The following is a 14,531-nucleotide window of genomic DNA, read 5'->3' on the forward strand; positions in this document are numbered from 1 at the left end:
GGGCGCGTTCCCGCCCCCGGCTCGGGCAGGCGATAACGGCCCTGTGCGGCCGTTACGCTCCTAACGGCCGAGGGGCCGGGCGCTGCGCTGCGCTGACGGGGCGGGCAGCGCTGCCGGCGGTGGGAGGCTTCGCGGAAAGCCTGGCCCCGGAGAGCTTTGCAGTCCGCTTTCTAGGAGCGGGGGGGAGGAAATTATCTATATATGTATTTTTATATATGTACATCTCTGTGTGTGTGTATATAGATAGGTAGATAGATAGGTACAATATATACACCAAGTCTTTAAGGTGTGCCTGAAATAGACCTCCAAAGCAGTCTGCTAAATACTTTTCATGGCAGCAGGGAGGGAGGAGGCAGAATGGTGTGTGACTCATTTAATCCAACAGGCATTACTTGGGGCTTTTTAGGTTGTGTTTTGATGCCGTATACGGATGTTGCTCGAGTTGGGCTCTTTAGCGTCTGCCTAATCAGTGTCTTTGCCTCCCCCCTCCCCCGCCCGCATAGCACAGGGAAGTGGGGGGTGATCYACAACCAGAAACTCCCCTTGCAGCAAAGACGGTCTTTCATCGTTATTACATTATATCGTTGTAACGCTGCCCTTTTCTTGATGTGTTTTTTGGTTATTAAGTTCCACTCCTGTTCAGCTGGACAAACTTGTGTTTTATTATATGCTAAATCAGGTAGGAATATCAGCTTTGTAGATTTCTGTTCTAGTAAACTATGCAGGCTCTACTCCACAACAATACTATCTTTTATTTGTTTTCCACATACTAGCCTTGGTGTATCCCTGTCTCTTAAAATCATAAGGAACTGTCCAGAGCAATGGAATAGGTGGGAGGGGTGTGTTTGTAGGTATCTGGGGAGAAGACTCCTGTTTCTTCARACTGCATCTGTGACTTTTTCCTCTGCAGTTTCCCTATTTTTCATATTCTTCAATTTTTCTGTCAATTGTGTATGGTACAGTGAACAAGGATCGATGTAATCTTAGTGGTACATCTAAAGTAAAAATCAGTTTTGCACTCTTTACTACAGTGATGCTCAGATATATCTATGGATTGGAAGAAGGCATCAACCTTCCTTTATATCCTCCTATAAAGGAGCACTGTTGAAGCATTTCTAACAGGGCTTTTAAAAATGCTTTTCATACTGCTTATAATAACCCCTTACTTGAAGTCAGTTCTCTGCTGTGTTTATATATTGAATTTGCTTTTACTCAATGCATACGCAAATTGATTCGCTATGGTAAGGAAGCTTGAGTGCGTGCTAGCTTATTTAATTAAGAAAAAAGCCCTTTTATCAGGTATCCTATGAAGCTGGCATAAAGAACTGGAGTTTTGCATATGTATTTTTTTATCAGTAAAATGTTTTATGTATGTATTGAGTTTGAAGTTTGGCAATATTTTTAAATTTGGCTTGTCAGAATCCCAGAAAATATTCTTTGCTAGCAAAATGCTACAGTAAGTTACATGTGTAGTATGCATTGTAAATGACTGAAGTAAATTGCGTAAGGTTGTGTTTGAACTCCTTCAGACTGTACAGCTGATGGCATGATCCATAGTATTTAATGGGGAATGTGGAGAAATAGGTATATGCCAAGTTTGATAATGTGCCTCTTGTGTGGGAGAAAAGAAGAGATTTGGATCCCACCATTCATGCTCCCTGYAGAAAGTTTAATAAAAACTTTCCTGAAATCTGTAAGCTTAGTATATTGTGCTGTTACCTTCTTCTTGCTCTTCTTCTCACAGTCTTTCTCTTAGAAATTTTATATGATCACCTACTAATTTACTTTTATTCCCAGAACTGCAAAATAGATACCAAATGGGGATAGGGCATTAGCTTTATTTTGGCTGAACTGAAAAGCTTTTCATAAAGTTTTTCTTCTCTTCCTGCTTCTATCTCTGTAAAAGGCACATGTGCTGCAAATCTTTTTCCATGTCTTTGTTAATCTGAGTTAGTAAATAGTTTGAAGGTGAATAAAACAATTTGGTAAATAAGCTATTAAAAAATACAGTCCTACTGATGGTATGGTTAATGATTATGCTATAGTTAATTATGAAGAATTTTTCCTGCAAATGCAAAATACTGCATTCTAGTCAGTGCCACTTAATTGAATGGGGTTGTATAGAACATCAGTTATAAATGCTTTTGGTTTTTAGCGCAACTGAGCCAATGAGATGGAGGAAAGACAGTGAATTTCAAGTGACTGCCTTTCTCCTGAAGTATTTCTCGAAAGCAGATCAAATGTCTCTAGATTTTATCGGGAGTCCAAAATACGGTCCTGATGTAGTGAATAAATATCCAGAGCCCTGTGATGTTGATCTGTGGTAATATTTCGCTAGAATCTTTCTAGAATAGTTGATGTTTTCAAGCATTTGTTTTAATGCTGTGTGTTTTAATGATGAGAGGGTTTTTTTCACGCTCTAATTAATGACATGCTGAGTATACTTGAAATTTTAAATGGAAATGCCTCATTAGAGAAGCTTTTCATCCAATAGTAAGTGATAATTTTACTAGTTTCTGAACATTTATTTGAAAATTTTTGCAGTAACCAATACTGGAAAAATCTCTAATATTTCTGGACTGGGGAGGGAGATCCAGACTAAGCAAAGTCCACTTTTTTTCTTTTACAGGCACTTGAATACCTCCTGGCAGTTACTCACATAGATACTAGAAAGATCTTATCAAGTGTTTCTTTCCTACCCGTATCACTGTCTCATTTGCATTCAGAGTTTTAAAATATTATACTTTACACATCCCTCAAGAAGGATGAATTTTACTTCACAGATGACAGTTTTACATCACAGATCTTGCGGTGAATGATCTAATTTAACAAATGCAGCATTGTTGGTATAACCAACCTGCTGCTCACGACTCAATGAAATACCACATAAGAGAGCAAATTTGCTTTTCTGTTGACCTCAAACCAAGAGGTAGCTGTCACAYGATTATTTTCATGAATTTTACAAAATGTACCCTATCCCATCCTGACTCTCTTGAGCTTTAAGAGCTTGAGTTCACCTTAGGCTAAAAGCCCAGTCTTGTATCCAGCCAACTACTTTGTTTCACTGGCATCTCATGAGCCTGGGGAGCTGTGGTCTCAAACTTGTTCAAAGAGCCTGCTACCTGGTAGCTGTTGCTTTTCTTGTTCCTGTTTTTGAAGTACTGTACATTCATCTGTGGAGCGACTCATACAGTGCAATGGGCAGTGGTGGATCTTGAGGCGAATTGGCAGGATTATTGGTTTGGATTACTTTAGAGTCAGAAGGCATAGTGCCTAAGCATGGGTCAACCCTCATTTTAATTTCAAGATTCATAAAGCAAAGTACAAAACAAAATAGGAATGATTGTTCCTGTGTTTGCGTTACATATAGCTGGCCTGCTTGGGTTGTCCTGAAGCAGTGGGGAAGTTGGTATAGATACAGCCGATGGCTCCAGGCTCAGCATTGAGCTGGAGAACGTACTCTCGGCTGGATCTGAGCTGATGCAAAGAACCTCTGCACTGTAGTCTCTGCATCTCTGTGCTTGAGGAGAGTGRTTGATACCGACGTGCATGATGTAGATCAGCACGAAATAAATTGTGGCCTGCACGACATGTTAGCTCGCTCTCTAGATCACATTGGATAGTGAGCRTGGCATTTTGCTAATCTTGCTAAAACCGTGCCTGCAAGTTTTATTTGAAACCTGGAAAAAAACAACTATATATAATGAATGGCTGTATTTTTGCCTCTATTCTAGAGGCAGAAAGTTGTGGGATAGGTAAAATGATATGCCAGTGGTAATAGCTTAATTTTTCAAAGTTTAAGCCTTCAGACCTGTTTTGGTTAGTTAAAAGGCAGTTCTCTTCTGGACATCATCTTTCCTCTTCTGGACATCATCCTTTCCATATTTTCTTTTATTTGCTAATTGAGTAGATGGAATGGATGGGGTTTTTCTTTGTTTTTGTTTTCTCCCCCCTAAATTGTATACATATATATGTGTGTGTTCCTCTGATCCTGATTAATTTAGTTTGCTTTATCATTCTGATAAACAGAGAATAATCTGTTTTAGAATTTTACATTGCTAGGTGAAGTTAGAGATGAAAGAGCATACATGTGAGAAGGGGGAAGCTGGGAGGGTAAAAGTGAGACTTTAGAGCTTGCATTAGAATTTTCTTCCTCCTCTCCCCCCGTTTTTGAAGGCACAGGGTTGTCGGGAGACAATCTTTTGTTACAGAACCTATAGCTATTTTGTATGTATGATCTGTGCACAAGTTCAAAACTTCTGTGCTCCTACAACGATCTTGTGCAGAAGGCAGGACCTTTTAATAAGCACAGAAGATACCGAGCAAAGTGAAACAAGACTTCTGGGATTTTTGGAGAGAAARATATTCAGAGAAACTTTGAACTAAGTTAATGAGAGAGGAGAAAGAGGTGCAGTCCCTRCTATAGACCAGTGGTGTGTAGTGATTACTTCCCACCACAGTTCTCTGCCATCACCACAAACCAGAGTTTTGTCTATACTGCTGAGAATCCTTAACCTTGCTTTGGTATTACGTACTAGTTGTGTAGGTTYCTTGGGCATGTTCATTTAGAATGGCAGCATGCAGGAAGTTGGGAAGTTTCAAGTTCGTTGGAAGGGCATCATGAAAGTAGAGAAGACTATCTTTCAACCTTTTAAAAACATTATTACAATTTTAGATAGTTTTGTCACCTTCTGGTGCATTCAACCATGCTTCCCAGAAGAGGACTATCAACTCATTTGTACAGGGAAATCCAAYAAYCAACCYGTTCAAGCTGTATCATTTTAYAGAATACAGTGAGCATCTCCATGCCAGAAAAAAACTGATAYCTGTTTATCAGCTTGTGCTATGTTTTGATGCCTCTAGGAGCTGGCTTAAGAAAGAAAGCTTTCATCTGTATGTAAAGAGTGAAATATAAATAATGCAACATAYTCTTCCTCTGTGCTCTGTCTTCTCAGTTATAGTTAAGTTTTTAAAAGACTTGACTTGCTTTCGTAATTTTTAGATCTTAAACCTCCTGATTTTAGTTTGACACTGATGGAGAAATGTTCTTTTGAGAACTCAAATGCTCGGATTTTCTGCTAATCCAGAAAATGTATTTTACAGAATGACTAGAAAATGTAGAGCAAAGAACTGAAAACAGTGCTGTCATTGCTGGATTCTTTTCCTCTTAGTAATGCCTCACCTCTGTTCTATTTTTTTTTTAAAAAAATCTGAAATTTATGACTTTTTTTCATTGTCAAGATAGTCTGTTTTGTTTCTAGGCACATCACTATGACATGAAGGTGTTAATTCTGCTAATGTTTTAATTCTTTTCTCCCAATTCCTTCCTGTTTATGTTTTTCCCATRTTTTACAAAAGTAGAAGCAATAGTGTGGACAAGTCATTTTTAATACTTTGATAAAGATGCTTATACCTTCATATGCTCAGATCTGCCAGTGAAGATGGGTCCAAACACAGTGACCCTCAGTCKATGAGAAGCTGACAGCATACATAACAAATGTAATTGCTCTGCACGCTTATGTGGAATTTCTAAACATGCTGTAATGCTGTGTGTCCAAACTGTAGGGCTGATAGATCTGAGTACATTTCCAGTTAAAGAACTACTGAAAAAAGTTGGGGGTAGCAATGAAAACACTGGCCTGTTATTTTTTTGTACRTACCCAGTATGCAAAACTTCCATTTCAATATTTGTAATTCTGAAGAGCTACTACTTATTTGACTTCAGGTTTAGCTCTAGTTTGCAAAAACTGGGAATGGAAAAACTGTAAATTGTAGAACTCTCCTGCTCTATAGGGCTATTCCATGTAGAGCTCTATCTGCTTAAAGTGTTGAGTTCATATTCTGATCTTTTTTTCGTCATTGTGGACTGCTTATCTGCCTCGAGGTAAAAAATGTAATGGCAATGTATTCTTCCTTTGAATGTTGAGAGAAAGAACTTAAACCTAGGGCATCTYTCCATTCCTTCCACATCACTTTCTTAAAGAATAAGACATAGATGGTTTTTTCTGGCATGGAAATGCTCACTGTATTCTGTAAAATGATACAGCTTGAACGGGTTGGTTATTGGATTTCCCTGTACAAATGAGTTGATAGTCCTCTTCTGGGAAGCATGGTTGAACGCATCAGTCTAAGTGGGACATTAGGCCCACATTTTTCCTTTCTGGGGCAAGTGTTTTAACCATTTGACTTCTATACAAAATGTGAATGGTTATATTCTCTGCCTCTGCCACTTYCTTGTCTTCTTCAACGTCCTAGTGCTAAATTCAGTGCCCTCAAAGTGTTTAGGGCTTACTTAAAGATTGGCTAATGCATCAGTCCCCTTTTAGAGGCCTGATAGGGGACGAGTTGTGGAATCTGAAACAATCTGGGGCCTGATATAGATGGCAAGTTGCTCAGCTCAGGCAAGTCTGACAGCCGTTCTGSATGTGTGCAGCAGTAGTCTTTCAAGCTAGTAAGCACCTTATCTGGCAAAAATAGAACACTCGGGCACTTGAGGGTCATATTTTGGTGCTTAGTCATTTAAACCCTACTGAAGATATCCTTTGTTTTTTTGTACCTGTAGTGAGAGTGAGTGGGACAGGAATTGCTCAGTGAGGGCACTTCACTGCTTGGTCTGGTCTGTAAAGCTGCCTTTGGGGTGATATGAGAAAAGATTAAAAAAAAAAAAAAAGAAAAAGAAAAAAGCTTGTATAATCTTAGCATGGGTTTGCTGGAGTATGAGTTAAAAAAAGCCCTTTTTTTAGTTGTAAACAAGAGTACATTTACTCTAAAGTTACTGAGACAATAAATTCATAACCCATTCTCTTGACCCCTACTATCAATGCCACTGTTATTTTTTTCATGCCTGACATACTTGGACTAGTTATTCATAGCTATTAGCTAATACCATAGCTATAATGGTTGATTCCAGACTTACCTCTTCAGTTAAATGAGCCTATGTWTTTTTTCTTTTCTTGAAAGTTTTGTTATTAATGTTTAATTTGTTCTTCATTTCAAAGGTTCTGAAGAAAAAGCACTTGAAAGATGTGCATCTCCAACAAGTGTCTGTAAGAAGGTTTACATCGTTCAATCTCTTTTCAATAGAAGACTGGAATACTGAAGAGGAGACTGGGTCCTGGGTTCAGTATAAAAGCATCTTTTATCCTGAGTATAGTGTGTCCTTAAGGTAACCATCATTCAAGTTTTAAGTACTTCCTAATATTTTATAGAGGATTCAAATATAAAACTTGTTAATCATTCTTTGAGTGTTTTATACAACTAGGGCATAGTTTACAAATAAACTCTTAGATGTTATTTTTAGTTGTTTGTAAGCAGCTAATCTGATTTTTTTTCAGTACATTTCACCGAAGTGCCAGAACTTGGAAGAAAATATGGATGATTGTAYGTACCTATAAAGAAATGCAAATATGAGCATTTATTTAATGTCTCTAATAGTTTTCTGTTTTGATTTTCAATTTCTCCTTATATAAATAGGAAGTAATAAAACTGAACAAATTTACTTGTTATCTTAATAAAACATTTTAATGACATKATGTTGCCCATGCTGTTCTAAAGCTTTTTTTGGTAATGATCTGTATTTTATTCAATTTTTCTCTTAATAATTCTCATAAAACTCAATAATAGTTTGGAAGTTAATTTGCAAAAGAAAAGAATTTTWAAAAATTCCTCTTCTTACAGACAGAGCTTGTACCTAACAAAGAAATATGTTTTATAYTAGATCAGCTAAAATAAGAGATCTGTATTAAAAAATAGAACAAAAACAACTGTAAAGGAACTGTTAATAATTTCTGAGTAGCTTTAACAATACAGAAAAGTTTATAGCTCTGTCCATTCATTACTCTGATTTTTTTCTTCTCTCCAGTTTTGTCTCCTTTTCCTTATGCAATTTTGAACATATCTGTAASTTATTCATGCCTCAACAGGTCTCATTGCAACAGTAACTTAAGCATCCCTGAATTAATACTTGTTTTGCAGCCTCTCATTTGCCCTGCTGAGGGTGTAGGATTTTGTGTTCTGTGCACAGTAGAGGATATTCTGGAGAGCCTGACTCACTGGAATTGTAAAGTGCATTTTTTATTTAACTGGGACCTTTAAATTGAAGTTGTTCTTAGAGACTAAGATTTAACACAAACAAGTGACCACCATTAACTGTGACATTTTGCAAGGTTATAAAAATACACTCCACATGTGGATTGTGTTAAATTTGCAACTGGGTATAAAGCCAAATATCAAATTGCTTAAAGCTTTATAATTTTCCATTTTTCCATGCTTATACTTACTGATGCTGAAAAGTGTCAAAAGAAAACTTTCCATTTGAAAATATTGCCTATTTGTAATGAAAGTAGATACAGCATTTCTTCTGCATACAGACTTTTCCAGTGAACTGTCAGGGAACCTGGGGATTCAGCCAGATGATCACAGTCTAGCTAATCTCTTTGTGCAGTGTCTCTATTCCCTGGCATTAGGTCTTCAGAGTGACACATAATAGGAAATGCAAGGAATGTAGGTAGGATTTAGGTTGAGCAAGTCTGATGGCAATCCTTAATTCTTCATTCAGTCTCCTTAATTCACTACAATGATTTTCAATGGTCAGTGTTGTTTACTTGGTCTACTAGTTACAGATAGGAGTCTTAAGGTAGGAGGCAGATTAAGGTTCACCTATGCTGGCAATATAACACTAAAAGCTGTGTCTGGCTGGGTTTTCTCCCAGAGTTAATATTTGTGGACTTASGTTCTCATCACTTCCCATGTCATCCTTTTACTTAGTATTTGTTGTTTGGTTAAWGGTATTGCTTCATTTGATGATAGGACACAGCTCAAATTGTAGGTTGCAARCAAACATGTTTATACATGAATTTATTACTGATGATCACTGTATAGAATTCTGAGTTTGAGAATTTTGTTTTTACCTTTTATGGTCCTCTGAGCTTGGCTAACAGAAATGTACACTGTTTGTGTGCTACAGGTGGCTCACGTTGGATTTCAGAAACTATGTGAAAGACAGTAGGGAGAGTGTCTCCTGCTGGGGATTTTTTTCCCCATATTTTGTTGCTCTTCAGAAAATACTTAATGTTCTATAAAAATGATAATCATAGTGACAATTTTAGAAATAATGATCTGAAATTACCAACAGTTAGACATAAWTTTTAAAATGTTTTCTCTCTCAATTGACCTACTGACAATAGRTAGCCTATGCTTCTTATTTCAAAATATTGGAGGATAGAGAAGACAGGAGAAAATACTCCCTGTGTACCTTGCCAAAGTATAAATATCTGTAACAAAATCTACTTGATCATAAGTCTTAATTTAATAAGATTGCTTCCCTGTTTTTGCAGAAGCAGTTACTTAAGAGCTTAAATATTTACAGTTCAACGTACATAAAGTAATAGTTCTCCTTACTGAATCTTSTATGTCTAGAAGTATAGATAAAAACCTTGAATCTTCCTGGATCTTTGGAAACTGATCTTGTCTTGGAAACATGATGCTCCTCTGTATACCTGTTAGTCTTTTCTTTGTTTTCCTCTTCCTATTGGCAAAATACTAATTATCATCCTTTTCATTAATTTGAACAATTTTTATAACAAGAACATCAGTCAGATAAATCCAGAAATCTGTACTAGAGTCAGAGAACCTTCTTTTCTTTTGACAGGGAAAACAATGTTTCCATGACYCTGCTATAATCTTGACAAAAGTGCTTTTGAATTTTCATCTGCATATGTTTTCCTCCTGTATTAACATCTCAGAAAAGCTCATTGCATATGTTGGATGTTAAAAGGGTTGTCAGCTAGTATCTTGACAAGGCTGAATACTTYAGAAAGTTCATAAGGTTGTTAGTGGCTTTTGGCAAAAAGTCTAAAGGTCAAACTGTATCAGTTCAAGAGCTATCAAAACTTATCAAATTGTATATTCAGATATGCTATGACCTAGCTGGAATTACTGTACTAGAGAGACTTGGAGATCAGTCTATCAAGCAAATAGAAGCTTGAATAGAAGCTACCTGTAATGTGCATGTTTCCCTGAACTTYTCAAAGCAGCTGATTTAATAAGTTSCTGTTTTTCTARCCAAATTCAGATTGGATTCGCATTTGGAGAAAGAGTTTGTTATGTTTCTCTCTCACTAGTTTATTGCAGAATCATTGTTGATGGTGAATCTTCCAGAACAGGAAGCCAGAATCAGTATAAGGCAAGCTTTAGCTTAAAATACTTAAGCTGTGTTTGTGTGCTGTTTTGATTAGATTCTTAAGGCAAGAAGATTATTGGCTTGTTTTAAAATTCCACATTGAATTCCACATTCCCCCAAAATCTCCCCTGTGGTTAATCAGTGACGTCTCCTGTGCTTAGTAAAATGTAGATCCGCAGTATGTGATGGGAGGTGGTTTCTTGAAGTTTGTGTAACATGCTGTCAGTACTAAGGTTCTTCTTGATGACTTCAGGATATGAAAATGTGTGTCTGATGAGTATGATTTTTTTTTTTGTTAACACTGAAAAGTTCTGTCAAAATTAAATTTCTTGTGTTACAATATAGAATCTCACTTGATTAGTCTAGACTCATTTGGATTTGTATCTGAATTGATGTTCCTACACTATGTCCTGGACTTGATGGTATGAATTGTGTGGTTGCATACATGAACTTTCTCTTTAGTGTTCTTTGCAATTAATGTTGTTGRAGAAATAAATCCCTAAATTTCCCCAGGAAACCAGATTGAGAATCAGGCTGCATGTTTATGGCAGTCTGACATGCAGAATTTGGACAGATGTGCTCAGTACAAGCTGGAGTCTTGGTGCAGTTTTCACATTCAGGTTGAGATACACTAAACAAAAATAATGTAATCTGTCGGTGACAAATATAAACCTCATTTTGACTGAAGTTTCTAGCAGAAAAGACATCTTTCATTGCACATTATCTGGCCTTCTAGGTCCTTTGTTCATTAGAAATACATTTTTATTCATTTTTATTCATGAAGTTTTTATGTTTATCTCTTAGTTTTGTTTAAGTTCTTTTTAATTTGGGGGATATTTCAGTTTGCTGTTCAATTATTGTGCACGTGTTAAGTATTTATTTTCTTGGTGTTAGGAATATATATAGAAAACAAAGCCATTTTAAAATATATTGTTACATTTAAAGATGTACAACATTACATTTCCAAATTCATCTATTTAGTCAAGAATGTGCTCTTAAATTTAAATTTATATTGAATGGTTTATCAATGAAGTGATTATAGAGCATGAAGATGTAGTCTTGCTGTGGCCATTGTGTATGTCTTTTATACAGGAAAATTATCCTTTCTTTTTTTTTGGGGGGGGGGAGGGGAAGTAATCAATATCTCTAAATTTTCTTTTTCAGGCTATGGATTCACTTTTAAATGGTAGGCTCGTTTTAAGCAATTAGAGAAAAAAAATAAGTTATTTTTCTGGTAGAATGTTTTCCATTGATCAGTAATTTGGTACTACAAATACTAAAATGAAAAACTGGAAAGAACAATAGCAGCTTATGGGAAGGGTTAAATCTGTTTAAAGAGTATTAAGCGTTCTTTGAAGGATGTTATGCCTTTATTCTGAATACAAACCTTCAGATAAAAATAAGAAATAAATTTATCTGATGATTCTAGACCTTTGGTTTAGAAATGAGAGGTGTGATATTTGTCCTTGGTAAGTGATTCATTAGAAGATGAATTAGAGATGAATTCCACTGAACATTTCTATAGGATATTTCTACTAATAACAGTCAAGCTGTTCCATCACCTTTCCAGGGACGGAGGTGAGGCTGACTGGCCTGTAGTTTCCTGGGTCCTCCTCCTTGCCCTTTTTGAAGGCTGGAGTGACATTAGCTTTCTTCCAGCCCTCAGACACCTCTCCAGTTCTCCACAATCTTTCAAAGATGGTAGAGAGTGGCCTAGTAACAACATCTGCCRACTCCCTCAGTAGTCCATTCCATGCATCCCATCAGGGCCCATCAATTTGTGGATGTCAGGCTTACCTAAAAGATCTCTAACCCAATCCTCCTCAACCTTTATGGATTTAGACATACAGAATGAAGAGATGTGGCTATCAAAGAATATTGTCTACTTTTTATGGCCAATTTTATGTAAGAGTATGATAATCTTTCTCTTCTATTTGTTGTTTACTGAGGGACAATGTGTGGATTAAGCAGCACAAAAGCTTGGTCATAGGCCAACCTATTTGAGGAAAGATAAAAAGTGGTTTGGCAAGACACCTGTTWTATTCGTTGATTGAACTAAGACAATTCCGTCATGTTGTCCAAGACTTGTATTTTGTAGACAAGCCATTGTTTGAGTATCTTACCATATTAAATTGAGAGCTCAGTTGGAATGAAAAAGTATTTTATTTTGTCTTGCTATACTCTGGCCCAGAAAAATCTGATCGGATTAGATATAAAGTTTGCAGATAATTCTGAGATTCTTACTGGGCTGCAATGACAATTGATGGTAAATTGATGGTGAAGCAAGCCTTTTTGTAAAGTACCCATAGCAATAACAGTTTTACCCTTTTCTTGCCTTTTATTTTCCCCAAATACTGTAGTTTCATTTATGTATATTGGCATCGGTTTTTTTTCTTTGTCTGTCTTAATTTTTTTTTTTAAATCTTAATTTATAATTATTTTATTTTATTATTATTATATATTATTATATGTTATATTATATGTTATATATTATATATTTTATTTTATTATTTTATTATTAATAATTTATTATTTTTTAGTCTTTATTTAAATTCAGTATGTGTATTTAGGCATTTGTATTATTTTCCCTTATTCAAGTGAAGAATAATACAAAAGAAGAGAAGGAACTTTGTTTCATAAAGACTGATGAAAAGCCTACTTTAATAGAGAACTACTGAAATATCTTTATTCTGTTGTCTACAGATATTTATAAATACTTGTAAAAGTCTGCCACTTGTACTTCCTGAATTGGAGAGAGAAGAATGTTAATTTATTTTAAAGATAGTTCTGTTCTCCTCTCTATGTAACTTTTTTATATATCCAAAGATAACTTGTTTATAGTCCACAGTAAGGAATTTTGTTTTGTTTCGTATCAAGAGAAGCATGAATTAAATTAGTTGATTATTCATTGAGTTGTCTTCTRTAACTGTCAGTGGCTCAGCCATACCAGTTTTTGCATACTATACCTTGAAGGTTTATCATCACAAGAACACTGTACATCAGACTGATCTTGCTGAACTGAGATCCACTTCCTCCATGATGCTTCCTTATGCTGRTTTAAAGTATTTTCTTTGTTAATCTCAGCAATTGGAGCTTCTAACTTCTTTGATTGAACTGTACAACATTCATGCCATGTTTGAAAGTGGTAATGCTTTTCTCTGTGTTTGGGATGCCTGGAGAAATCTATAGGWATTTTGGAACTGAGATTTAGCCACCAAATCCTGCGATTCCTTTCCCTGACAGCCATAATGCAGTGCACTTGACAGTTACGCGCTCTTTATAGGCAGCTTATAAGATACACTATTGAAAGCCGTGATTGTGAAAGCCCTTCACAGAAACCAGATGTGATGTGTATTGGCAGTTGGGCAGGCGTTGGGTTTAGGTTCAGGAGTAGTATATGGCAGCTATGTATTGGAAGATGAAATCCATTGGTCAGTTCTGCAGTGAATATATCTGGAGCCAGTTTGTCTGATGAACTATTTTCTCTGGGCTAGGTAATGGAGGAGCAGCTGATGGGATAGGATAGTGAAGCAGCAGCAGTTACAGCACTGCTGGAGAGATACATGCAGAGCAGTGGATCCCAAAMTAGAGGCTGTGGCTTTTAAGCATGGGATTAAGTGATGTGATATGTATTGCTCAATTTGGAGTTAGAGAATTTACAGATACATGTAACTTTTAGTCTGCAGGTCATATTTGTGATGGGAAAGAGTTGACAAGTAGCTGGTGCAGTTTTGCCTCAAGGCTRTGCAAATAGAACTCTGAATGGAAAAACATGTGGCTATTACTGTTTGGAAATGTGTCTCTGAGCTGTCCCCTTCACAAGCAGAGCTGTTGCTATGTTGCTGTCCCCCATTATAAATCTTGTCAGTCAGTACAATAGAAGCTGTGGCGAGTTCTTCTCCCCTGATTGAGTTCCCAGAATGTTGAATGGTTACTGATGGAATTATTTAAGTACTTAGTCTTTAGTCTGATGTAGGGAGAAAAAACTAYCAGCAGGAAGAGGTGTTTTCCTGTCATGCAGGTTGGCTTCAGAAAATTCATTATTAATGTGGAGTAATCTAAAATAGTCCCTAATGGTAGTATCTGAAAGACCTGAGATGTGTTTTCTGTGTGAATGAGAGTGGTTTTGCTGTCTAGTTCACTATTGATTACTCCTTCCTTTCTAGGAGGTGCAGCTTGCTCTCTGCTTTCATTCAGTGAAGAGTTYGTAAACCGATCAGGCAAAAGGAAGCATCTGGAAAATTTACACCCTAAGCAGTTTCAGGATGAGTGTGGAGTGGATGTTTAGAAGACTGAGAAGAAGGGGGAGGTTCCTCATAGCAAAGCTGGATGCTTCTTATCATTAAATTAT

General features: G+C 36.5%; 1 protein-coding gene across 1 annotated transcript in view; it reads left to right on the plus strand.

Moving 5' to 3' along the window:
- CAMKMT (calmodulin-lysine N-methyltransferase) overlaps positions 1 to 14,531 on the plus strand; it is a 221,828-nt gene that overhangs the window by 786 nt on the left and 206,511 nt on the right. The window contains exons 2-3 of the mRNA XM_085315783.1: positions 628 to 679; positions 6,999 to 7,165. Coding sequence (XP_085171909.1) covers positions 628 to 679; positions 6,999 to 7,165 — 219 coding nt within the window. The remainder of the gene's footprint in view (positions 1 to 627; positions 680 to 6,998; positions 7,166 to 14,531) is intronic.

Source organism: Rhea americana, unplaced genomic scaffold, assembly GCF_003343005.1.
Source record: "Rhea americana isolate MKP2758 unplaced genomic scaffold, rheAme1 scaffold_44, whole genome shotgun sequence".
Lineage (NCBI taxonomy): Eukaryota > Metazoa > Chordata > Aves > Rheiformes > Rheidae > Rhea > Rhea americana.